Source organism: Silene latifolia, chromosome 10 (genome assembly GCF_048544455.1).
Source record: "Silene latifolia isolate original U9 population chromosome 10, ASM4854445v1, whole genome shotgun sequence".
In the NCBI taxonomy this organism is placed as follows: Eukaryota; Viridiplantae; Streptophyta; class Magnoliopsida; order Caryophyllales; family Caryophyllaceae; genus Silene; species Silene latifolia.
The window spans coordinates 142,220,377-142,247,408 of NC_133535.1; the positions used below are offsets into that span (position 1 = coordinate 142,220,377).

The following is a 27,032-nucleotide window of genomic DNA, read 5'->3' on the forward strand; positions in this document are numbered from 1 at the left end:
TATTGTTGTTACCTTATTCTTTCGTTTCAATCCATGTAATGATCGACGCCAATTGCCAGCCTGTGCATAGCAACATTTGTACTGTATCCATTTTCAACGAGGCACGATACGGATCAATAACTCTGCTACCAGCACTAAAAGTTGCCTCAGAGGCAACAATGGTAATGAGAACGGCTAAGATATCAGCTGCCAACTTGGATAATATACGGAACCTCATTGATTTATCCTTCCATCACTGTAAGGCATCAAAATACTCGTCCTCTTAAGGAACATAACACCCCTCATCAAGATAATCATCTATTTCAGATTTCCTAGACTCAATCGTATCCTCACTTCTCACTGCTCTTAAAAGTTCAGACAATCCTGGAGTGTTGCTCCTTACACTGCTCCTTACACTGGCAGAAGAGCTACTTTCATCTTTATCACTTTGCCCTTTAGGAGAATACATGGTGACATATTCCTTATATAACTCATACAATGTGTCTTTCACTTTATGGATATTATCTCGAAATACTTCAGATGGGAACATCTTTCGAAAAGTAATCTCCACAGCCTTCATCTTCAACCGAGGATCCAACACGGATCCAATAGCCATAAGGAAATTACACTCGCCCCAATATTTATCAAACCTTTCTTTCATATTTTCAACCAAACCCTTAACAAAAGCATCAGAAGATTTGAAATTTTTATCCAACAACACTTTGATTCTATAAATTTCAGCGAGAAACAAATTAGAAGTGGGGTACTCAAATCCTGATATAATGTTGGTTGTATCATTAAACACTGCTAATATCTCAATCAACTTTTCAGTTTTTGCCCAATCTTCTTCACTAGGACAATACGTATAACGATGGTCTTCTTGAGCTAGCCTTGCAAACACCTTTTTGAACTTGATTGCACAAGCTAACATTTCATAAATGGAATTCCAACGAGTCTTGCATTCAAGAACCAATCTTCTTTCTTTAAGGTTGAATTGTTGTACAAGCTCAGTAAACTTTTGAAGGCGTGAATCGCTTTGATTAATGTAATCAACACTATCATGAACATTAGCGATAATAGTCTTCACTTTTTTCAGACCATGTTGTACCATAATGTTCAAAATATGTGCACAACGAACATGGAACAACTTACCACCACAAATCAACCTTTTAGTGAGAGGGAAAGTGTCTTAAGAACTTGAATGCAAGTATCATTAGCTGAAGCATTATCAACTGAAATAGTGAAAACCTACAAAAGAAAAAAAAAAGATAATAAGGTATACAAGTAATGTTCATGAAAACTATAAGAATAATGAAATAATATAGGAAAAATACTTACTTTATTCTCTATATCCCACTCTTTTAAGCATTTGAATATGCAATTCGCTATGTCTCTTCCCTTTCGAGGAGGAGGTACGTGAACAAAATTCAAGACCCTTTTTTGGAGTTTCCACTCAGAATCAACAAAATGACCGTTAGGACCATATACTCAATCTTTTGAGGTTTTGATTTCCATAGATCAGTGGTAAAAGAAATTTTCTCGACACCTTTCAACAACAATTTCAGCTTCTTTTTTTCATTCTCATACACATTAAAAGAATCACTTCTTATGGTATGACGAGACATACTTTTATGAGGCGCATAAACTACCATTCCTGCGTCACTTTGACGAGGCGCATGAACTACCAAGCCAATTTTCTACTCCTCGTCTCAAGTCAGGTTTGTTGAGTATGCCTTACCCGACCACCCGTCAGACCCATTGTACCGAGTCAAGGATAAATTTCGATTTGTTCATGGGAGCTAACTGCCTCTGACCATTGGTCGGAAGTACGAAATGGGACTCATGGAACTGCCACGTGTGGAGTCTTGTCTGTACATCTACTTCTTATAAATACCATTTACTATTCCCTAAAAGAGGTAACTCGTTTCTGACTCTCCAAATGATCTCACTTATCTCTAGTCGGCACAAATAACTCCTCATTAGGAATTTGATCGACCAAGAGAAGCATAAAACTTCACTTAAGCATCAGATCAGAGGGGCTTTTCTCGGAGACCATTGGGGCTAGGTTTGTTGCGTAGTTCACGTGAAAGGCAAACGGGATGGAAGCAAGACAAATGACCTCATGTCCGATAAACATTCAAGCATTTAAAGCATGTCGTTATTGTATTATTTTCGTCTCGTGCCTTCATACCCGAAACAAAACTAATTGAGTTTATCAAAATTATCTTTTAGAGTCTCGGCGAATGAACCCAACTTAGGTACTTCCGTTCCTTCTATTCATATATCCATTATTCCAATTTGTACCTTCTGAACTTGCATTAAAAGGAGGCAAAATCATTATAACATTGCAAAATTTTGATCTCACATAACTGGGTTTAGGCGTATAACATATACTCTATTAGTTATTTTCCTTCAACTCGTGACCATTGATCAATATATGGAAGAGCGCCAGCGACGGTGAGGTCGAGGACATGGTCCTGCTCGGCAACACACGATGATGATATAGCGGGCGAAAGGTTGGAGAGGCCGGCGAGGTGGTGGCTAATGATGAAAGAACTGGGGTTGAAAAAATAAGAGGAATAAAATCGTCAAACAAGTGTAATATTTAGTGAAATCCGTATATAAAACACCCTTAATACTAGCCAATTTTTGAAAAGCTATCGAATATTTGATGGTTCTGATTTCCGCAGTAAACATTTTACTTGGGCATAAAACCGTCTTTGCTACATGCATCAGCCAACGAACTCGGATAGATCCCCAATTAATTCAGGAAACCTTTCCCAAAATGCATTGATCCCAACTCCACTCAATCCAACCCAAACATGGCTGCCACCCCAAAACGCAACACTCCCACCAAACGCCGCACTCCCACCGCCGCCACTAAAAAACGCAAAACTCCCTCCCTCTCCACCACCATTACCACAACCACAACTCCCACTGACCACCACACTCATCCCCACCGCATCAACTACCGTGTAACAACACTCCCACCCCTCATATCCGACGTCACCACCGCCATCTCCGCCGCAAACACCTTCCTCCAAACTCACGACACTCTCCTCCTCCCATCCCTCACCCTCTCCCTTCATTCCTCCCTCTCCTCTACCTCCGCCGCGCTTTCCCACCTCCGCTCCCTCCTCTCTCTCCCCTCGCCGTCCCCTCCACCGCTTCCACCGCTTCCACCGCCCCAAGTTTCACTCTCCTCGCCGTCGTCTCCATGGTTCGAGCGCTTCGTATTATCCTCAATCACGGATTCCGACCCCAGGTGGGCCCAAACCTTCCGCATGTCAAAACCAACCTTCTCTCTTCTCAGTTCGACGTTATCACATTCTCTCTCCTCCGCACTTCCGGATATCCCGCCGCATTTCGCGCTCGGTTGCGCGCTTTATCGGCTCGCACACTCCGCATCTTTCTCCTTTATCGGTAGGCGGTTCGGTTTTTCGTCTAAAGACGCTTGTAGAGCGTTTTACACAGTATGTAAGGTAATTTGCGCTGATTTAGGAGGGTATTTTGGTAATTTCATTAATGATATTTTGATGTTGAATTGTTGTGGGGTTTTAGGGTTTGAGAAATTTGGGATTGAGGAAAATGGGGAGGTGTTGGGGGAAGATGGGTTTTTGATTGTTCAAGCATTGGTTGATTCTGATGGAAGATTCTTAGATGTTTCCACCGGTTGGCCTAGTATCTTTTCGCCTGTGTCGGTTTTACGACAATCTAGACTGTATTCAGCTGTGGAGGAGTCAAAGGAGTTGTTAAATGGTCCTGAGGTTGAGTTATTTGACGGACATTCGGTGCCACAGTACATTTTGGGGGAGTCTTGGTACCGTAGTTTGCCATGGGTTGTTACACCCTTTGTGGGGACGGGTGAGGGTTTGAGTTCGAGTGAAATGAAGTTTAATGAGGTGCATAGGAGGGGAATGGGGTTTGTTAAAGTGGCATTTGGGAGGGTTCGAGCGAATTGGCAGTTGCTTAATAGGAGGTGGAAAGACGAGTTTGTTGAGTTTTTGCCTTTTATTATTACTACCGCTTGTTTGTTGAATAATTTTTTGTTGAAGCACGGTGAAATGCTACCCGATGTAGATGTAGGGAGTGTCGAGGAGGTAGAGGAAATGTCGGTTTCTGATGGGGAGGCTAGTGAGAGTGCCGCGAAAATTAGGGACTTGCTGGCATTGCATCTCAACCAGGTAAGCAAAGCTAGGGATAATTAGTTTTTAGTTTCCTAATCCATGTAGAATTTAGATTAGATTGTTCTTGTTCTAACGTATAGTTAGTTATCTAATGTATCTCTAGGGAAGGATAACGATTCGGTTCATTTTTGTTTGAGTATTTAATCAGAACGACAGTGATGTGTTATTTTGGTTGACCTTGATCATTACGGAAAGATAACGTGTCGTTACTTGTAAGAAACATACTATTCTGGTAAATAACTTACTTTGTAGAGCATCTTAATGGTTCGTATTTAATATGAAACGAAATGGTGATTTGATATTTTGGTTAATACGTGTTAGTTGCTGAAGGCTGAGCCTATACGAAGGGAAATTCTAGAACAACTTTTAGGATATCTCTGGGTCACAATATTGTGACACTACTGCTTTGTAATTCTATACTAAGTCTCTACAATTCGAAGCTTCCTCACGAACAACGTTCTTCATGAAAGCCTGGAACAAGACCTTAGCAAGGTGTACTGAGAGTATGAGAGGCATTGTTCGACTCATTTTGTTTCGTTGTTGTGATCATATGGGGTAACCTTGACTAAAGAGCGGAAGAACTTGACATGATTCTTAATTGCAGTTTTGTTGTCACTTGGGTAAGACATGGGCATAGAAGCTGCTTTAAGACACTGGCACTGTATATCATTACCACTCCCAAACTGTTTAAAATGCCTATTACTGTTGGGTGGATAACAGAGTAAAATGCGTGGTCCTAGGTTGTCTGGTATTGAAGTTGTGAAGTAATTAATACTCCGTAGCTTATAAGGAATAATAATTACTTTGCTGTAGTCGCGAGAGGAATTTAATGCTTAGACAATAGAGAGATCATATTTCCTTGTAAGTTGGATGGTGAATGCCCATGCCAACCAACCTGGCTACGCAAACTGATCGCTGAGGAAAATCTAGTCTAGGGAAAACAAAGATTGAATTTGTGAGGAGCTGGTTTGTACGGTTTGTTCCGATGTTTCACGATTGAGCTCTTAGGAATAAAACGCTATGGGAATTCCGGAACTTGGAAAGTCTTTGATCTTTTGATGAAACTTCAACTTACAAACGTTATAAATTTTGGATTTATAGAGGGTTTCTACGGTGAAAAGCAGAACTTGTGAAGATATCTTTCAGTTTAAAGTTTAATCAAAGGTAAACAATCGAGTCAGGACCGATTTCTGAAGCCTGAGGTTAGATGTTCTGTTTCCTAAATTTTAAAGTCTCTGCTGTTGTGGCTGCATGTGCATCTCTTTTTGTTCTACTTTGACATCTCCTAAACCAGAAGTTTTGGGCTGATCAAGCATCGAGTAAATCAGTAAACATTGTTAGTTCTGAACAATGTTGATTCCAAACTCAAGACCCAAGAAGCTGTTATATGTGTCCTCAAATGTATTCCCTCCGTCCCGATCATTTGCTTACCTTGTTTATTCTTTGTGAGGGGTATTTTAATCAATGTTAAACAAATGATGGAGACGAGGGAGTATCAAATAAAGCTTTGAATGCATATCTTGCAGATGGCTTTGAGCCAATACTACTTCCGGATTTTGAGTTTTGCTGCAAAAGCAACTACAAGCAACTTTTTGTACTGTGCTTTGTCAATCTCCTGTTGTGGTAAAAAACAAAGCGTCTTGTGGGATAGTGCCCCTCTCACGATAAGGCAAGTGGGAGGGCAAGTGGGGAGGAAATGGAGCACCCCATGGATAGTGCCACTTGCATATTGTGAGAGAGACACTATCCGTCTTTAGCTTGTGACAGATAGTGTCCGTCTTCAATGAGAATTTGTGGGTAAAAAATAACTGTTGCGGAATAAAAGGAAGAACAATTCTCTGTTACCGTCTCTTGTGAAACGGTTTTGGCCAATGTAGGAAAAGAGGAGGTGGTTACGCAATGAGACAGTGTTACTCGTATATAATACGTAATAAAGCTACGGATTTGTGTGCGTGTTTGAGGAGCGGAGTTGATACAACCGAACACGTTTTCGAGATATCTCAGATTTGTACCATATATTTGTATGTCTTTAAAACAATGAGGTCACAATCAGGTAACGTAATATTCAATTGAACATAATGATGACCAAGATTGTTTGATAAATTCTAACGGACATTTGTTAAAACATACTAGCCTTTGTTTAATTATTGTGCCATTTGTAATAAGGCTGACGTGAATGCAATACCATCAAATACTTTAATTACTTGGTCTTTAGAAAAAGTATGTACAAAGTTACGACTTAATCAAAGGTTTTGTGAACTTGATTGATGAATACTTTCACCCATGTGGAAGGTTAATAGATATCTTCCCTAATCAACCAAAATATGTATCTTAACTTGTAGTTTAGTTAACCTAATACGCAATCAACCGTGTAACAGATATGAGAACAAAAGTTAGCTTAAGTGGTAAGAATTCTCTTACTCCAATCATGAAGTTACCTAACCGTATGTTAATGAGCAGAATTTTGAACAAACGTCAGCTAGATCAACTGGTAAAATGCGAAAAAGTAATTAATTTTTTTTTTTTTGAAATGCAGTCAACATCAACATTAAAGGACGTCATGAGGAGCATAAACAAACAATAATCAGAAATTACCCAGACATTAACGTACACGCGACAAGAATCATCAACATTCTTCTTCAACTTCATGCTTCAACGTTCCAAGTTTTAACTAGTCTTCTTACTGACAATTTCTTCATTTCTTGTCTCTTTTAATTCTAATTCTTTCAGACAAGAAAATAAGTTGATCAAGAAATACTACAGTACTTATCATTCAACATCATCATGCAATGTGTTTCTAACTCAAAATTCCTGTTTTCTTTCCTCATTTTCTGTATATTTTTCTTCTTTTTCTTGACTTTTTCCAACGCCCTTCATGATTCACAAGCTTCTCCTTTTCCGGGTTTGTTTACTTACTCTAAAGTTGTTTTCTTTTAGTATGCCCTGCAATTTGCACTTTTGCAGGAACCTGGAGGCACTGGAGTAATGTTATTATTGTCGTAGTTTGTAGGAAAAATTTCTGACTTTTTCTGGGGTGGAATATGTGCAGAGGAGATAAATGAGCACGATGGAAGAAAAGTCGACGGGTTGATGAGATGGAAAGAAAATGATCATATAAATGATGTAAATAAGAGGAGGTTTACTGCTGAAAATGCAGCAAATAAATCATCTCCATTGATTTTGGCTGCCAAGAACACAAATAGGCAAGACCCACTTGATGACTTCAAACATTACACTGGTGGATGGAATATCAGCAATAAACATTACTGGACTGTAAGTTTTTTTAAAATTATTGCAATGGTGATGATCAAATAGGTTATTCACACTATGTTATTGTAAAACGGTCTCACAAGAGACTAATCGGAAATCACAGATAATGCTTGAACGCAATTCTAGTTTATGTTCTTTGTTGTCTGAATTTGATATTGTTCCTTAATTGTCTGCTGTGTTTCTTCGATCCTTAAATTTTTGAAAAAATTATTTTGGTGAATTTGATCATGGTTTTTGGCTGATTTTAGACTGTCAGTAGTGGTTTTATGTATTCCGTTTTCTTTATCGGTATAGTATTTTTTTTAACAGTATATCATCTGTTTTTCAAGTTTAATTCAGGAAGAGTTCTAATAATGGTTCATCTCCTAACCTTGACGTTGTATTCTGGATGCAGTCTGTGGCTTACACGGCGGCACCATTCTTTATTGTTGCAGCAGTGTGGTTTGTGATCTTTGGGCTATCTCTGATATGCTCTTGCCTGTATTATTGTTGTTGTAGAAAAGCACCATATGGTTATTCTCGAGTTTGCTATGCACTTTCACTCATTTTCCTGGTTCTTTTTACTGTTGCCGCTATGTAAGTCATTTCCCCAACCTTCTGTTTTATTTGCATCAAGATTTACATCAATAATATGTTGCTTCACAATAATAAAGAACAAATCATTACTGAATCCCATAGGTGATCTTATGTACATTAAACTCGACAAAACTCAGATCTTTTTGTTTCCTTTCAGAAGAGTTTCCATACATGTGAGTATGTGACTATTTGAACACCCCGCCAAAAACTCAGTTTCGATGGAAGGTTGAGTCAATAGCTTGTATCTTTTAGATCAAGATTTCTATAGGCATCACAAAAAACATGACATAATTCACCAAAAACTTCTCGTAACTTTGTGCTGTTTATAATATTCAGTATCTATTCTGTTCATTGCGTAAAACTAGTGAAACGAGAATTGTAAAATTGATTTTGCATTCATTACCTGATTACCTGGAAGTTACTGCTTTTGTTCAGCTATGGAATTTTGTTAAACTGAATCTTTTTTATGGCAGTGTTGGGTGCATCTTTCTTTACACTGGGCAGGCAAAGTTTCATACGAGTACAACAAAAACGCTGCGTTATGTTGTGAGTCAGGCGGATTATACAGTTGATAACCTAAACAATGTCTCGGACTATCTCTCTGATGCCAAAGCCATAGGGGTGGGGGAAATGGTATTACCAGAAATGATCCAGAATCAGATTAGTGATGTTCAGACGAAGCTACGGAATGCTGCTAATACCCTTCAAGTCAAAACTGAGGATAATTCCAAAAAGATACAGAGGGTCTTAGACCAAGTGTAAGTATCCAAGTTTTTAATGCCGTCACCTTTTTTCTGGGTGCAAATTCGAACCTCAGGCCCCAGTCATGAATACGAAGCAACCTGCAAATTTTATTCATATCTTGCAACTTAATGCAGGAGGTTGATCTTGATAATTCTTGCTGCTGTTATGCTTTCCGTTGCATTTGTTGGATTCTGTGAGCACATCTACCTCTTCTTATAATCTATCTGACTAATTTGGTAACGTCTCTTTAATATGTACTAACTTAGCATTGTTTAATGGTTTCAGTGTTGTCGATTTTTGGTTTGCAGTGTCTTCTGTACACGTAAGTGTTTTATTTGATTTTACGCTAAACGTTCAGTTTTTTTTCTCCTTGTCGATAATTTCTTGTTTATTAATTCATAATTTCATATTTTTTCCGTTGGATTATTGCAGGTTGATCATCCTTGGTTGGATTCTGGTAACATTAACATTCATCATGAGTGGAATTTTTATGGTTCTCCACAAGTAAGTCTTTAGATTGTATTCGTTTTCAGTTCTTCATTCTCGTCTAAAGAATTCTGTTCTGACGTCTTGGGGTGCTACCAGTGTAGTTGCAGACACTTGTATAGCAATGGAACAATGGGTCCAAAACCCTCAAGTACATACCGCGTTGGACGACATTTTGCCATGTGTAGACAAAGCAACCGCGCAATTAACCCTGACGAGATCCAAACAAGTCACATATCAACTTACCATGATGGTAGACACAGTGATTGGCACTATCGCTAATTCTGATCCAGCGCCTAATACAATTCCGCCACTTAACTTTAACCAGTCCGGTCCTTTTGTACCCAATCTCTGCAGTCCTCTCAATCAAGATCTAACTAATCGAACATGTAAACCAGGTGAAGTTGACTTCGGTAATGCTGCTCAGGTAACACCCGTCTCTATTCAGTTGTCAGTATGTTTGCAGGTGTGGCACTAAGACGACTGACTACCTTAATTGGGTTAATGCAGGTGTGGAAGAACTATGTTTGCGAGGCAAAACGAGTAAATAAGAATGAGATATGCACGACAACAGGGAGGCTAACACCGACATTATACAGCCAAATGAATTCAGCAGAGAATGTAGCCTTCGGATTGTATCATTACACTCCCTTCCTGGTGGACGTTCAAGACTGCACGTTCGTGCGCAGTACCTTCAGCAACTTCAGTACAAATTACTGTCCTGGTTTGAGGAAATATACACAGTGGATCTATATTGGCCTAGTACTCGTATCTGCGGGAGTCATGTGTTCTTTGATTTTATGGGTTCTATATGCCAGAGAACGAAGACATAGGGTATATGCCAAGCAATTCAATGCTGATAAATATGAACCTCGAAGTGACGAATAGAGACAGGGTGAATTTATTGTGATATACTACGGACTATGACGATACCGTGATTGAGAGTATATTGTACAGTCCTTATATTTTACAGATGTTTAGTGTGGACAACTGAGGTGAACACCATTGTTTTACTGCAACTCTGGTAGTACATTTTGTTCCTGTATGATATTGCATCAGCTTAGACTAACACCTGCTCATTCTTTTTATTATAACATTTTCTCGTCTTATGTTGAGACCGTCTCGTGGGAGACCTACTCTTTCTTTAATATTTATAGTCACTTTTGGATAAGAACTGTGATAGGAAATCTCTAATATCTTGTCTTTACTAGCCAATTTGATGGTGAATTTTTGATTTTTCTATAAATATGTTATTAGTAGTTCAATATTTGATCATGTAGACTTGTCATGAAATTAACATTCAACCATTGTGACCGATTATGTTGCGAAAATTTTAAATTAACCCGTGATATGAGATTTGCACTGAAACATTATAATTGTCCTATCAACTTAATTTTTGACTGAGATGGTTTCCTTACATGATATCAGAATTTAATGACCTTGTTATTTTGTTTAAAGGTATGAGAGAACGACTTGGATTAAAAATAGACAAAATTATACACTTATTATCATTGTAATTGATGATATTATCATTAAAATAGTAATTAAACCTTGATTTGTGGTTGGGTAATGACATGGTTTAGGCTATGATGTCGGGATGTAGCCACATTTTCATGGGTTAAATCAATTGTTTCGTGTTCTCAGGAGAGCCGATTCAAATAAAACATCTAGCTAGACTACTTTTTACAAGCTATTAGAGTCCTAAATCTTTGTTGTTGAGGAGTGATTAGTCAATAAACACAAGTAGGTGAACCTTAGAATGATGATTTAGGAATTAAGACAAACCTTTTTACGGATAGTGATAGGGCGTCACCGGGTGGCGTCTAAATTGGGTGCTACCCTCTCACAACCATTTTTTATTGAACGGGTCTCCACTCATCCCATGTGAGAGGGTGACGCCCAAATTGGATGTCACCCGGTGACACCCTTTCATTTTCCTTCTATTTATCGGTTTTGGCTTTTGGTCGAGAGTGTTCTATTACATTGTATCATACCTTCAATGACTATGAGGTTTTAACTTCAAATTAAATTATGGGATCCCCTCATGCATTTTTGTAAAGAAAGCCTTTAATTTCGCATGATGGGAGTATATTAAGGTACTAAACCTTTGAATGAATCTTTAACCATCAGGCATCAACTTAGACATTTTTGATTGAGATGGTTCCATTCTCGAGGAGGCCAGAGAATGGAACCTCGATCAATTTTGTCTTGTTAACAAGTGTAAATAATGACTAAATGAAACTAGATGGTTCTGTCGCATGTCTAGTTGCATGTATGGAACCTTAGCTTGATCAATTTCGTGGAGCATCCTAAGTTAATTTTGTTAACAACATAACAAGGAGGTACTCCGTATCAAAATTTCTAATTAATTAAATTAATTAGATTGCAGTGAACTGTTGATGATCTGTTTTTGGAAAGATAAAAATTCAATTGACTAAGATAGAAGGACGGTTGGTTTTCTGATGACCACTAAAAGACTCTGTTTAAGCTTGTAAATATAATTAGCAAGGAAGGGCATGCACATGTGAAGGACTATACCTTATAACTTAACTAAATTGATATTCATAAAACAACAAATTTTGTGTGTCTGAAAACTGTGTTACTTGCATTGAGATCCCCGATTATTGCATTCCTACCTCGACATGTTACCTTCTTGTTTTTATTTATTTTCTTTCATTTTTTCCTAAATATTTCCTGCATTTTTTACCTACCTTCTTAGTTATTTGCATCCTTATTGTTGTTATTACCTCTGCTTTTGATCATTTCTTATCAAGTTTGTATCATTGTATGTGTTGTATCCTTATATGTATGTTATGTGATTTAATTTAGGAAGATACAACTACAGTTTTTTCGCAAAAAGATCTTCTCCATTTCTTTTCTCTCCAATTCCTCTCTAAGAATCATATGATAATAGTTTTATTCTATACTGATTGTCTCTTTACAATCATGCATAAACCTAGAGATGTTAGTTGACGCCAGAAGACGATCTGGACGGTATAATAGACATAGACCATCCCTTTTAGGAAATGGAGAAAATTTTGGCTGAATTTTTTCGTAGTTAACTTGCATCCTTACTAGTTCACTACTATTGCGATTACTATGGCTATTTAGTCGCTTCTTTTGAATTTTGTATCACCAACTTGTATGTTGATACTTCGCCTATAGATTTCATATTCGTGAGCTCATTTAGCTACGCGAACTTTTCTTTTCTTTTTAGTTAATAATATTAAATTCATTGTGACATGAATGCTTGGATACTTAGATTAGTAGAGAAACTTGTCCAAATTATACTAAGATCATGTTCTTTCTAGTTTAATTTTAGCTTATATCAGTCCAGCTCAGCTCCATCTATTTAGTTCAGCAGTTCAGCTCAACTCTACTCATCAAATAAAGTTTTATTTCATCTCAATTTAACTCCATTTCATTTAATTCAGTTCATCTAAAAAAACAAGTTCTAAATGTAGGAAGACTTGAGAATTTATGGTTGGAATGGAACAAAGAATGTATACATGATTATGATTCAATTATGATGGTGATTACAATCATGATCATATATAATCTATGTGCTGTAATTAAACTAACAAGGTGGATCTTTGACCATTGACTAAAAATAAAGTAATAAGAACAAAATGAGGTTATGTAAGGCAATATGAATAAGAGGGAAACATGAAGAATATTATTTGAAGAGTCCGAGGACACTTACACCACCACCTCAGTCACTCCCACAAAACAGTCATCACTTAAATACTTATATACATATAATTAAGTTATAAGCTATATATGCTTGCTTAGTAATGCATGAAATAATATAATCATATAAAAAAATTTGTGCTTCGAAAGGCAAGTCAGAAGCATAGGATCCTTTGCACGTGAGTATCATCCACTTTCTCCCTTTTGTGCTTTTCATGGCACGTGGGACGACTGCCATCTCTTCTGCCCTAGTGCCCTGTGTAATTGTGTATGTAGTTTCAGGGTTTGTATTTGTAATGCCCTTAAGGCTTAAGCTTTCTTAGTAGGATCATTGTCATCACTACTTATGGAGCATAATATGGGTGATTTATCCATAATTAAGATGAAGCTTGGGTTAAACTAAGTGGAAGTCCGAATCGATTGACGATGAAGCATAAGTGGACAGGTGAGTTGTGTGGTTAAGAGTGAAATGTCCCTCGAACTCAGAGCTAGCGCTTTGGCATCACTTTGTTTACAAATATTGACGGAGTCAAGATTTGAAGTTACATGATATTAAAAATGTTCAAGGACAAACTATATATGATTGAGAACTTTAAGATCGAACTTTAAGAAGTACAAACTAATAATATACGGAGTAATACAATAAAAACGGTCAAGGACTCTGAATTAGTAGCGCAATACTACGATTGCCTTAAAAATTGAAAATTTCAACTAAGAAATTTGTAAATTTTATTATTCAAGACAATCATAATTCAGGCTAACCAATAATAATTCTATTAGTTCCGGAACCAAACCTAAATGAGTCAAGCATATGTATTTTGCCTTTAGAGTACTTTTGCTAGATTTGGTCCATGTGTTATACGACACACGTGTACTACCTCGTGTTATTATTTATGGTTAATTTGCTATATGCTAGAACTCGATCACTAATTTGAGAGTGAAAATGCAAATGCAATGTTGTCAGGTGGTGTTATGGGTAGGCTAACTTTTAAGGAGTATGCAGTCTTTAAAAGGTTGTGGTCTTATTGTATAATTGGTACAATGAACATTGAATTGGGGAACCTATGATTTTATAAAATTATACTAGTACTACTACTTCGTGGCAGTTAACCTTATAAGGGAAGTTCATATAAATCATATGTTATGTGTCCAATTATTGTCTGATTTAGGAGCTTATCACCACGCACCTTGCAATATAAGTAATCCCTTCATACCGGTCATTTGTTTACCTTTACTTTTGACACAAAGACTAAGGAAAAATAAGAGAATCATTTAAGGGTAGTGTTATCAGATGATAATAAGTGAACGATAATGAAAATGGATGATCAAATAACTCATAAGAGACATGTCTAATATAGAATGATAAACAAATGAATGGAACACCCTAAAATGAAAACGGTAAACAAATGACCGAAACAGAGTGAGTAATTTATTGTAATTAATGGTCCGCATTAAAGATGTTTGTGAATAATTGTATTGATCATAGGACTCAATCTGCAAATGAAACAAGTACGGATATATTATGTATTTATATAAACGATTTTTTAACGCGGGTCTAAGGTCACATATTAATTAAGAAGTTGAATATGCAGCATGGAAAGATTTACAAGAAATTATTATGAGAAATCCAAATATAAATGCACTTTAACCATAAGTAATGAGAATTCTTTGTAAATCTTTTATTATTCAGCTTATCAATAAAAAAAAAACGTAAAATATTTTTTCATGTGTTACTTTTTTTTTTATCCCCACAATCACTTTTAGTTAAGCTTACTAAAATAATGGTTTTAAATATTTTTATTTGAATTCTCAAGAAAGTTAATTAATGCTTAGTTAAGTGAGTGGAATTATAATGTTATTTACTCGAGAGACGCATAATGATGAGCCGAAAAGAAATTAGTGGGGTGATTGGTTGAAAAATAATGTTGTCATAAATAGATTTAAATACCCAAGAGGCCAGAAAATCCTCCTAATGTCATGGTTATCTACGGCTTCCATTGGCTAAGTGCATGCATTATATGTTGGCAAATTAATATTGCACAAAACATTGTCCAATAACTTTAAATGTTTGCCATGCATAGGTGCGCTATGGACATGATTTTAGGACAATGTCTACAAATTTGTATGGCTCATCCCCCTACATTGGAATAAAGTTGCTATAGAGAATGAAGTTTTTTCTAAGCAATTACTGTACAACCATTGAAATCATATTTTTTTTAGTGTAAATCGGGGTGTACATTGTTATGTATAATTTCTTTGTTGTAAGTGCTCTTACGAAGAGGTAAACGGCTGATTAAAGAGGTTGTTCCATTTTCATTTGGGGGGGGAGGGGTCGAACCCCTAACCATCATTGAACTGCCATACTGCTTCCTTCAAGCCATGATTTATGGAACCATAGTGTATGCTACGATGGGATTTGAATGGAGAGTAGAAAAAATCTTTTGGTTTATATTCTTCATGTATTTGACCTTGTTATACTTCACTTATTACGGCATGCAATGAGCCTGTCTCGAAACCAGACTATTGCTGGGATCCTTTCCTCAGCTTCTTACAGTCTATGGAACCTTCTTTCGGGTTTTATCATTCCTAAAACCGCAAGTATCCATGTTTTTATGCATTTGTTCTACCTTTTCCACATCATTGGCTAAATCGGTAGTGAGGTATTGAGATCACATAGTTTTTCAAACAATGAAGTTAGGGTTCAATTCCCATTGAGTTAAAAAAATAGCCCTGTTGGTAAGTGATCTATAAACACCACTTTAAGTCTTCAAATAGGTCGGTGGTCTACCCTGACCTTTGACTGGGTAAGCCCCACTCTTCAACCTAAACTTTTTTGTAAAAAAACATATTTTATTGTTAAATTTCTTTAATTTGAAAATTTTATATTTTTAAGACTAGAGTAGTAGTAAAAAAAAAAAATACTACTCCCTCTGTCCCAGTCATTTGTTGTCCTTTTCCATTTTGAGGTGTCTCAGTCATTTGTTGTCCTTTCTATTTTAAGAATGAATATGATGAGTAATTTGATCATTCTCATTCAATTTGTTCCACTTGTCATTTAGTTATTGGCCTTTTTCTCTTTCCTTGGTCTTTGTACCAAAACAAAATGACAACAATTGACCGGGACGGAGGGAGTATAACCATTACATAAAAATTAACTTCACACTCTAACAATTCTAGCTAGGCCTTTATTTACCAGACCATTGTATAAAGATACCAAGTAGTTTAACAATGCTATGTTGACAACACAAATAGTAGTGTTAAAAACTTTTATAAGGTTGAGTAAGATTGGAGAAGTTCTCCTTCTCCTCTCCAATGAATCAATTGGGTTTGATTTCCTGTTTCTCAAGGCATTTGCAATTGCCACTTGGTAGATGATTCACAAACCCTAGAATACACAATTAAATTGAGATATTATATGTTACGAGATTATTACAATTTGCAAGTGGGAATAAACTTCATTAGCTCACAAACCTACATACGGAGTATCAAATTGCTTGTTAAAAAATTGCTTATTTTGTGGTCAACATAGAGTTTCACTTGGACCAATCTCTAATGATCTTACCATCATAAACAAAGCGATTGCATTGCCGGTGTAATTCTCTTATAATAACCATGTATGTCTCATCTTACCTTTCAAGTTTGTATGTTAGATTGTTAACAATTTTGTGATCGAAACAATGATAATTGATATATCGGTTTTCTAAAATGTGTATTGAGGGCACATGTTAAAAGAATTAAAATGGAAATTTTTACAATAAAATAATGAATTTTTTACAATAAATAATGAAATTTGAAAAAGTGCTTTATTATTTCAATTTTCCATGATATTTATCATAAAACTTTCCATTTCAGTTTTTTTTCTTTAAAAACCGTTCATATAATTTCCTTTAGTGAATCCCCTATTTACTAAATGAATAGGCGAAGCTGCAAGTTTTCCCGCCTAAAACATATTTCCTAGAATAGTACTTGATATTTTTAGCATATAGTCATATACGAGTACTATATATGTAGACATGATAAGTTATAAATGGATATATCTTTTGTATTTAAATATTTATAACATTTAATATTTCACATTCTGCACAAATTTATCTCCGATTCTTTTAGGATAAGAAAATTCTTTTTTTTTTTAAAGAATTTATTGATAAAAATTTATTGAGTTTTTATGATAAGAAGTTGCGGTTAAAACATATGGTATTAGTAAATATTTGTTAAAATTCATTGATTTTATGATAAAAATTTGCAGCTAAAAAATATATTATTAGTAAATATTTGTAAATTAACTTCATTAATTTCTCGGTAAAAAAATAAAAAAATTCAAAAAAAATACTCATTTTATTACTTCTTACGATTTAAATTTTTATTTATTTCTCTAATCAAAATACATTAAGGAGAAACATGAAAAATAAGTGAATTGTCAATTTAAATTCTATAAATAACACTAAAAAGTAAAACTCTATAAATCCCGTGCATATATTACACGGGGTCTATATTAGTAACTCTATAAATACCGCGCATTTATTGCGCGGGATCTAAACTAGTTACTTATCGAACAAATAGAAGTTTTATGAAATTTTGGTGCAAAATGTTTTTAGTCTCGAACAAAAACTGATGTAAGAGGGAGGTCATCTAATGATCCGTATGTCACATATTTTCGATGTTTTTATGAAATCCAAGTATATAATTTACAATTTCGAATAAAAACTGATATTTGTATAGCTATGATATGAACAATATGTGAGAGGATAATAGTGAAACTAGATATTCATTTATAACGCTCTATCAATGTCTAGTAACAGAATTTCTATATAATATAGTCGAAGCGAGTAACGAGGCTGGCGGGTTGGCTGCATTAGTTACCCACTTGACTAATGTTTATGTCTTATACAAGCAGTAATTCACGTTCAATTCACCACTATTTGAATAGAATTGGTGTCCTTTTTCATTCATCTCAAAGACCAAGACTACAAATTATGTACTCACTTACAAAATGGAATAAAAAAGGACATATAGAAAATGTAAACAAACTTAAAAATTTACCAAGCAGCTTCTCCAAGAAGAGAGAGGTTAATTAATTTACCTAAAAAAATGAGATTATTAGTGATAGAGGTCAATTAGTTTAGGTTAAAAGGAGCTCTAAGGCCAAGGTGATGAGCAAGCAAAGACCAAGGTCCTTAATATTAAAGGTTACTATTCCTGAAAATATGGGAGACATGGAAACAGTTCCCACGTTCTTCTCATAATCTTACTTCCCCCTCTTCTTTATCTTTTTTTAATTAATTTGTTAATTAGTTTATTAATTTTAGTAGTTACTGAGTGCAACCGTTGTATGGTACGATGGACAAAAATTATAGATTGCATTATGATAAACAATGACCATTTAAGGTTAAAAAGTAACCGCTTTTTAAAAAAATGTTGTCGTTATAATACCTAAAAGTGGCAATTCTTAATATAAAACGGTCACTTTTATCATAAAATGATCACTTGTTATGCCGTACAATACAACAGTCCTATAGTATAATTTCTAATTAATTTTATGTGATTTTCTCTTTCTCTCTGTCTCTAGTCTCTTCTTGACAAAATGTTGTCTCACTTCCCTAGGTATTATTTTATTAGTTCATTTTATAAATATTAAAAATTAAAAATAAACTAATTTTCTTAAGTTTTCACTTAATTTTCTTCCATAAATACTCCTAGCTTCTTGCCCTAACACCCCCTCTTTCCCTTTCTCATTCCCAATTTTGCTATTATTTTCTCACTAATTAAATTTCATTTAGCTTACACTTACTCTCCACATAAAGAGAATTACCTCTTTTATCAACCTTTCATCATTTGTGATCATGGTATGTTTAATTACTCAACCCTTAATTTTCTTCTTACTAATACCACTAGGTCAATTATGAATTTTGGTTAGTTCAACTTAAAAATGATTGACAATCAAGGATATATATGTAGTAAATATATTGTGGTTTTTTTTGTTTAAATGAATAAGTCTTACATAAAACCGTTGTCTATATAAAACATGTTCATTTAAATTATACTGAACTACTGAAGTGTTCTACACATACAACGATCTTACTTAAGTTTTTACTATTTTTGCTATCAAGTGAGGTAGTACAAGGTAAGAAAAGGGAATTCAAACCGGTAACCTATTAATTATCGATAGAAGATATAATACTAATAAAGTGTATGTGTGGAATGAATAATTATGTATGTAGGGGTATGGAAAGCCAGCATGGTTAGACGCCCTATACAGGGAGAAGTTTTTTGAGAATTGTGGTGCACATGAAAGTGCAAAGAAGAATGAAAAGAACGTACTTTGCTTGGATTGTTGCACTAGTCTTTGTCCTCATTGCATTTCTATGCACCGTTTCCACCGTCTTATTCAAGTTCGACGTTATGTTTACCATGATGTTATTAGACTTGAAGACCTTGAGAAAGTCATTGATTGTTCTAATGTTCAGGTTGGTATAATTGTTATTTTGTTTTCTTGATTATTTATGTTTATTTTATCAAAATTGATGGTTTGTATAATGGTAAAAACTCTCATATCTTAAATACGTTAGGGTTCCATAATTAATAATGATTCCGGAAAAAAAAAACTTAAGATTCTTATAGATGAAGGAAAAAAAAAACATAAGCTCGGGCATGGTGTATCATTAATTACGTTTAGTATCTCGAAACACAGTGTCCCAATTGACGGTGTAGGGTCTCATGACTCATTCAACTCGGAGTAAAAAATGATTATATTTTATCCCTTATTATTTAAACATTATCTTGTGTATGGTCTAAAGAGTGGCAAGTCAAGTCGAAATAACCTAATTTAGGGAGTATATTGTTTTTTTGGTTGTTAAATAAAGGAGTTATAGACTTATATGAGCGATTTTTATGCTGATAGGACTCGAACCCAGATCATGAGTACCACCAGCACCTCTCACACCTTGCTATTACTATAAAGACTCTATTGGTTTGAATTATGTTATGTTTGCTCATAATTCAGTTACCTTTGTTACTAATGATGTTCAATTTTACCTATTTTATTTAGGCTTATACTATAAATAGTGCGAAGGTGATATTTATCAAGAAACGACCTCAAAATCGACAGTTTAAAGGAGCTGGAAACTATTGTACTTCATGTGATAGAAGCCTTCAAGAACCCTATATTCATTGCTCTTTGGGATGCAAGGTTTGTTATTGTAACTTGCTCTTAATACTTTCATCTTCAGTATTATTTCTGATTTTACTGAATTTCTATACTTGTTAATTATTTATGATAATCAATTGTTGGTGAATTTTAGTTACGAGACTTCGTCTTCAAAATATATACCCGTACAATTTTGTAAAAGATACGAGTACTACAACAATCAAGTATCTAACTTTAATTAATTAGCTACTAGTACTATTTCTAAATTAATTTTTTATTGAAACTTGAACCTTAGTGTTTAACTTTAGCTATGTGTAGTTACATAACAGTCAATAAGTCAAGTATATATAAACAAACAAACATTTAGGGCTGTGTTCCGATATTTAAAAATAGGGTTAGCAAATCGAAATTTTTACATGAAACAGTCTCACACGTAAAAAAATTCGCGTTAAGCAAATTGAAGTCTATTTATCGAGTAATATGAATTCTAGTTTTTAAACGTTAGATAATATGAATTCTCGACTAGATAATATGAATTCTCAGACTAATAATTAGAAAACGAGTAACAACGAAAGGAAAAAAAGGGAAGAAATTGACCACAAATTATATGTTCTATTTTATAAAATTAGACTTATTTTCAAATGTGATTATGTTATCTAATATTACTTCGATTATATTAGGTGGATTTTGTGTTAACACACAATAATAGGGATATATCACCATACCTAAGGGCATGCAAGGTATTGCAATTAAGCCCGGACTTCTTATACCCTCAAGACATGGGAGATGATGACATGACAAACGAGACAACTAACTCGACCATAGTGGATGACTGCGACGAGCCAATGAGCTCATGCTCCGGCTCATCAGGGTCCGATAACATGAGTATATCATGTAACAACGATATTGTGAGAAAGAAGAGAAGTGGGTTGTACGTGTGTGGAAGATCAATTACTAAGATTTCCGACCAAGATATGGCTACTAGTATGAGTAGAAGAAAAGGCATTCCTCATCGATCTCCTCTTTGCTAAATTTTGTATTATTAAAACCTAATAAAAGTTAATAATTTCATTATTTTCATTTCATTTCTATTAGATTTTTCATGTTATTTATATTACTTTAGACTATTAGTTTTGTTATTGGACTTATTAATACAAATTTCGGTTTAGGTAGTTCAAGTCATTTGTTGGTGCTTTATTAGGTACTCTCTTAGTCCCGATCGATTATCATTTGTTTGCCTTTTATTTTTTATGAGACATATTTTAATCATTTGTTGGTGTTTTATTAGGTACTCCGTTTAGTTTATGATGACTTTTATATATGACCAATTCAGAGGGTTGACAATGTTCGCGTCAAATATAAATAAGTCTGGCTACATTACCCAGTTTGATTATCTAGTTGCGTTAGCTAGTTTAATTTTCAGATTTAAATTGAGTCTCAAACCAATTTATACAAATAAAACAATTCTACAAAAATAAAAATTGAACCTTTAACAAATCGAGAGCATCTCGATTCTTTATGAGGCGTATTTTAATTATTTGTTGGTGCTTTATTAGTTAATCCGATACGTTTTAGTTGTGATGACTTTTATATATGACCAACCTAGAGGGTTAGACAATGTTTGCATCAAATATAAATAAGTCTGGTTTCAATGTTACAATAGCTATGGCCTGATTTTCTGGTTGCATTAGCTAGTATATTTTTCAATTTAAATTGAGTCTCAAAACCAATTTATACAGATAAGAATTAAACCTATAACAAACCGAGCTCAACTCGATTCTAACATATTTGCATTGTAACCAAATTCGAACAACCTAAGACAATCTTAACTTAAAAGTTAAAACCTCCCATAACCTTCATTTATTTTCACCTCTGTTTTTATCGAGTGTGAGAGCTGTCTTTAATTAAGACGGTTTTATACAAGAATAGATGTTCGGACAATACTGATCATACATATTACATACTCCAAAAGTACAAAAGATGAGAAAAACACAAAACCTTATCTAACCTTATCAAAGACAATTGGCAGAAAACACATCCACATAGAGCCAATAGAGGTAACACAAATGACATGGCAACCATTCATTCAACTCAATTAGATTCACCCAATCCCCTTCTCCCCTTTTCTTTCCAACTCTTTTCCTTCCCCTCACATTCTTGCACCACAAACACTCACATTCTTACACCAGAGAAAACAGCAACTGTATCTAATACAACAACAATGGCTTCTCTTTCAGCTGTTTCAATGGCAACACCAATCACAACAACAACCACCAAAACCACCTTCTTCAACCCCTTATCCATCAAACCCCAATGGGCTAAACCCATGGGACAGAGGCCCAATGTGATGGGGTTCAAGGTGCAGGCTTCACTCAAGGAGAAGGCTGTTACTGGACTCACTGCGACCGCACTTACTGTATCTATGATGATTCCTGATATTGCTGAAGCCGCCGAGCTTCAGCCGTCTTTGAAGAATTTCTTGGGTAGTATTGTTGCTGGTGGTGTTGTCTTGACTGCCATCTTAGGTGCTATTATTGCTGTTTCCAACTTCGATCCTGTTAAACGTGCTTGATTTTGTTTTTCGTGTATTTTGTTATTGAATGAATGAATGAACTTGTTTACTTTAATTTGTATGATATTTATATGAATGCCTTTGATGTAATAACTTGATATTGTTATGTCAACGTGACATTTTATTGCATTACAAAATTTAGTTGTATCCGTTTGAGTGACCGGGTAATTAGTATCACCGTCTCATATGCATAATGTATGTCTATTCAGTTGCGATTCTGAAACTCAGTACCGTTCAGTAGCAATATATCAGGTTGTCTGCAAGAAGACTCTCTACGTCCGAGAAGATGCTGTTCCCTTGGCCAAGGGCGCGTAGTTAAATATAATGTCTGAGTAAGATGCAGAAAACAACAGCAAACACGCGTGCACTAGAACAACAGAATTGATAAAAACTTAAACAACCGAAATTACCAAGAACAACAGAATTGATAAACACGGTATTTGTTTAACAGGCGACCAGATAGTCCGATGCATGACCTAATGATCCCTGATTCCCTGGTACATCTAAGTTTAACAAAGAAAATAGCAGTTCAAGATTTACAGCCTGTATGAATGAAAAACAATAACAGTACTCTAAAATTTGAAACTAAATTCTCAACCAACAAATCCAATTATCATTAATCAGATAAACTTTATACAATACTATAAATCTACAATCAGAGTTCTTCACAACTAAATACAAAATCAATTAAATCAAATACTAATACTACTGTAATGTCCTAATCAATTATAACCCTAATTAAAATACGTCTCACAAAGAATGAATAATGGGACAAAAGGATTATCAACCAATATACCGAACCCCAACAGATTTGCAGAGAGGACATGTATTGTTAACAACTAACCAACTTTTAACACAGTCAAAGTGAAACATATGTCGACAATCAAGAAACCCGATACAGTCGCCCTCCTCGTAATCATCTTGGCATATGCTACAAATATCAGTCTCCACTTCGCTGTCGACCACATGGGTTTTAGTCAGAATTTGGAACCCAACCAAGTCCTTCCTCGAATCAGCAATTAACTTGGAATCGTTAATTAAAAACTCGATTTGTTGTTGAATGTATACCTCCAGAGCAACAGTCGACATCGACATCCGGCTTTCCAATTCTTGCAAGATTGTATATCGGCGGTTGATGTAGTCCTGTTCTTCGTGAATGTAGTCCGACAATGAACTTCTAAAAAACTCGATATCGTATTCTTCCATGGTGTCGGGACTTGTGTTTAAGTAATAATCCTCGATGAAGGAATCCATTGAAATAAATTTCACACAAGATTAATAGAGCGATGTTGTACGTGATTGTTGTTGACGAATTAGGGGATTTTGATTTGGGAATTGAATTGAATTGAATAATTGAAGGTTTTTTAAAGAATTGAATAATTGATGGATTGGATTGTGAAGATTTTAGAGGGAAATTTAGATAGCGCGCAGATTATATATATAGGAGAGTTGAACAGGGAAAGTTTCCTAAACCTAGATTAACGGTAACTTTTCAAATCAAAATAATTAAACTCGAAGGGAGGGGCCGCGTTGAAAGTTTAAGGACGGTGTAGCCGACTAGCCGAGTGGTGGTAACTAATTAAGGAAACAACTAAGATAGAATAGAATAGAATAGGATAGGTTATAGGCCGGATTATGGTCGGAATACGGGGAAAAAATTAGTTTTTTTCACCCATTTTCGATTTTTTTTCAAAAAAAACTGATGCATGCTTAAAATAAATATTTTACTCATATTCCGTTCTAACATCAATTATATTAAAAAAATTAAGGAAATTAAGTTATTTGAATGATAATTTTATTATTAAAAGCTATGAAAATTATATAAACTTGATTTTTTAAATTGTGTTTGCAATTTAAATGGTCATTTTGGGTTCGGGTCGAGATTTTCTAGTCTTGACCCTAGAAAAAAACGGGTCAGTTGAAATTTGACAGGTAATTACTACCAATTCATTCGGTCAGCCAAAAAAAGATAAACATACGAATAACGTATTTTCAAAATGGGTTAAAAAGGACAAAATAAGTATTAGGGCTCACAAAAAAAAAAACTTTCAAACATGTAAAAGAGAACATATTTTCATTTTTTTTTTGTGTGTAAAGAAAGCCACTAGAACGATTTTCATGATGACGGGGGTTCGAATTCAAATCAAATTAATTAGTTGACATCTGCAGTGTATTTTCAATTCTTGAACAAACTCGCTAAAAGTGTATAAATAAACCGGGTTGCGAAACGTCCTTGACGTTTTATAACGAATCATCGACGTTTTTTTAAAAAAAAGGACCAAACTAACCTTCATCACTCTCTCTACTCTATTCTCTCCCAAATCCTCTCAAATAACAAACACAAAAAAAAATCGAGATTTTGTTAATCGGATTCAATCTCAAACAACGAATCATCTCAACGGCTTGCAAAGCTTGTTTTCGTCACAAATAAATGGTTATAATTAACACCATCGTCACCACCAAATTCTTCAAGTGAATCATGTCAACACGCAAATTTAATAATGATTAGGTGCTAAAATACGTAAAACGACCTACATATACGAAACAAAGTAAACAAAAAGAAGAAAACTAAATTTCAAAATCTGATCCATGAAGCGACATTAGGTATCATTGTCCAGCACCGGGCCAGACATTGATACCAATTGTCCATACCCAAGTGGGACGTTGAGTCCACATGTCTGGGCCAATATGGACAGCCATACTCCACGTCCAATTCAAGATAGACGTCAACAATGATTGTCCATATCCCATATTGACACCTAAATTCAATGTCCATGCCCGTAAGAGACACCCACAATCAACGTCCCATACTAATGGGACGTGTATATTCATTGTCCATGTACACCCCCGCACACCGGGATGCCTTACCAAGGACCAACCCAGTGTAAGAAGGTGTTACCATCTCGGTCACCCGAGGTAGTAGATCAAATAGACAATGAAAGAACACTTATATTATATTACTTTAAGTCTTTGCAACCAAACTACAAAACGTGATACAATATGATAACTACGACTACTAAAGAGCTCATGCGTCAGGACATCTATTCCGGTAGCGTGGTGACTGGTGACTCGATCCCCTCCAAGGCTATCAGCAAACAAACCAACTGTACCTGCTAAACCAACTGCTCACCATCCCCGAATGGATCACCACAGTTTTGAAAACACAACACGGGGTCAGTTACTGAACAATTAAAGTAAGACAAGCACAATAAGCAACCAGCTGATCATCCTCCTCCTCCGGTCTCCTGATCTCACACAGTAACCGACTACACACCAAAGTGTGTAGCCCTGTCAGATTAACCATCGCAACAGGTAATCCACGTCGCCAGTGGGGGGCCGCAGCCAATCCCCACCTAAGTCCCGCTCATTAACGAGCGATATCCTTGTCCCTTAATGTGCACATCCCCTCCCGTGACGGGTTCCACGGAGGGCGACTAGGATGTGGAGCCACTCGCACAAGTGACTCCACCACAATCATCACAACACCAACACCATCACCACACCAACACCACACCAACACTCCAACGATGATCAGTAGACAAACAACTTATGCACTACAAGGAAATCTTAAATCAATTAAACAGGAACTGAGTAGGGAAACCCTACCTTATCGTCAACCATGAAAATGCATCCACAAACAGCCAAGCAAGACTCCGAGACGCCTCCTACAATGGTAACCACATCTTATTATAAGATTACCCTAAACATTCTACTGAAAAGGGCAACAAAATAGCGACTTACTTAGTGACGCGGCCCGACGGTGACGAAGACGACATCCTCGCACGCATCCTTCTTATGTAAACCCGTCCCCTTCCATGGTTAAGGTCTAAGCTATAAGAGAGTGTAGGGGGTATGGGTGATAGGTGAGAGAGAGACAATTTAGGGTTGGAGTGAAAACGGAACCGTCGAAATGAAATGAAACTTGCAAACTTGCATTTTATATTGACGCGTCTACAGCAGCTATACTCGGTCGAGTACTCTCATACTCGGTCGAGTAAGCTCTACTCGGTCGAATATTCACTTTACTCGACCGAGTGTGTTGGGGTTGGTGTCCTTAACAGTTAGTGCAAGGACTTATAAATCTCTAAAAGGATCAAAGGGTATACTTTGTATCATAATCAGTTGATCCACGTTTATCAATAACGGTTGGCTTGCTAGATAAGTTTGACGTTATTGTCATACAGATGGCGGTGATCAACTGGTCCCTAAAAGTCACACCTATAGGATACGTTTTGAGTGATGTGACGGTATGAAAATACAGTCATGTAGATGCCAAATTTGACTAACCAGTTAGTCTGAGTTATTTGACTAATAATTAGTCAAAATGTGATGTTGAGATATTATATTTAATACGGATTAAATATCATGGGCTAAAGGTGAATTA

The 27,032-nt window shown here is 35.6% G+C and overlaps 5 protein-coding genes across 5 annotated transcripts; 4 read left to right on the forward strand and 1 right to left on the reverse strand.

The window, feature by feature from the left end:
- Positions 1-262: 262 nt before the first annotated feature.
- On the reverse strand, positions 263-1,090 carry LOC141608376 (zinc finger BED domain-containing protein RICESLEEPER 2-like). Its single transcript, XM_074427737.1, has one exon. The coding sequence runs from the start codon at positions 1,088-1,090 to the stop codon at positions 263-265; it is 828 nt and encodes a 275-aa protein (XP_074283838.1).
- Positions 1,091-2,694: 1,604 nt separating this feature from the next.
- Positions 2,695-6,805, forward strand: LOC141606095 (protein ALP1-like). The gene is made up of 2 exons (XM_074425094.1): positions 2,695-4,163; positions 6,703-6,805. Exons 1-2 carry the CDS (start codon positions 2,802-2,804, stop codon positions 6,748-6,750), a joined length of 1,410 nt encoding a protein of 469 aa, XP_074281195.1. The 5' UTR covers positions 2,695-2,801; the 3' UTR covers positions 6,751-6,805.
- Positions 6,806-6,844: 39 nt separating this feature from the next.
- On the forward strand, positions 6,845-10,433 carry LOC141606094 (uncharacterized). The gene is made up of 9 exons (XM_074425092.1): positions 6,845-7,068; positions 7,216-7,439; positions 7,831-8,012; positions 8,486-8,770; positions 8,891-8,949; positions 9,042-9,078; positions 9,189-9,260; positions 9,342-9,669; positions 9,753-10,433. Exons 1-9 carry the CDS (start codon positions 6,951-6,953, stop codon positions 10,128-10,130), a joined length of 1,683 nt encoding a protein of 560 aa, XP_074281193.1. The 5' UTR covers positions 6,845-6,950; the 3' UTR covers positions 10,131-10,433.
- Positions 10,434-18,136: 7,703 nt separating this feature from the next.
- Positions 18,137-21,161, forward strand: LOC141608378 (protein RGF1 INDUCIBLE TRANSCRIPTION FACTOR 1). Its single transcript, XM_074427738.1, has 4 exons — positions 18,137-18,154; positions 19,151-19,396; positions 19,978-20,118; positions 20,757-21,161. Exons 1-4 carry the CDS (start codon positions 18,137-18,139, stop codon positions 21,105-21,107), a joined length of 756 nt encoding a protein of 251 aa, XP_074283839.1. The 3' UTR covers positions 21,108-21,161.
- Positions 21,162-22,087: 926 nt separating this feature from the next.
- On the forward strand, positions 22,088-22,795 carry LOC141606096 (uncharacterized). The gene has a single exon (XM_074425095.1). The coding sequence runs from the start codon at positions 22,148-22,150 to the stop codon at positions 22,646-22,648; it is 501 nt and encodes a 166-aa protein (XP_074281196.1). The 5' UTR covers positions 22,088-22,147; the 3' UTR covers positions 22,649-22,795.
- Positions 22,796-27,032: the final 4,237 nt, after the last annotated feature.

Bases quoted from the DNA above. Each gene is read 5' to 3' on its own strand.
- LOC141608376 (XM_074427737.1), bottom strand. From the start codon at position 1,090: ATGGTACAACATGGTCTGAAAAAAGTGAAGACTATTATCGCTAATGTT.
- LOC141606095 (XM_074425094.1), top strand. From the start codon at position 2,802: ATGGCTGCCACCCCAAAACGCAACACTCCCACCAAACGCCGCACTCCC. The intron at 4,164-6,702 runs GTAAGCAAAGCT...TTTGAAATGCAG, and splicing joins TGGCATTGCATCTCAACCAG to TCAACATCAACATTAAAGGA.
- LOC141606094 (XM_074425092.1), top strand. From the start codon at position 6,951: ATGCAATGTGTTTCTAACTCAAAATTCCTGTTTTCTTTCCTCATTTTC. The intron at 8,950-9,041 runs GTGAGCACATCT...TAATGGTTTCAG, and splicing joins CGTTGCATTTGTTGGATTCT to TGTTGTCGATTTTTGGTTTG. The intron at 9,261-9,341 runs GTAAGTCTTTAG...GGGTGCTACCAG, and splicing joins ATTTTTATGGTTCTCCACAA to TGTAGTTGCAGACACTTGTA.
- LOC141608378 (XM_074427738.1), top strand. The intron at 19,397-19,977 runs GTTGGTATAATT...TATTTTATTTAG, and splicing joins TTGATTGTTCTAATGTTCAG to GCTTATACTATAAATAGTGC. The intron at 20,119-20,756 runs GTTTGTTATTGT...CGATTATATTAG, and splicing joins ATTGCTCTTTGGGATGCAAG to GTGGATTTTGTGTTAACACA.
- LOC141606096 (XM_074425095.1), top strand. From the start codon at position 22,148: ATGGCAACCATTCATTCAACTCAATTAGATTCACCCAATCCCCTTCTC.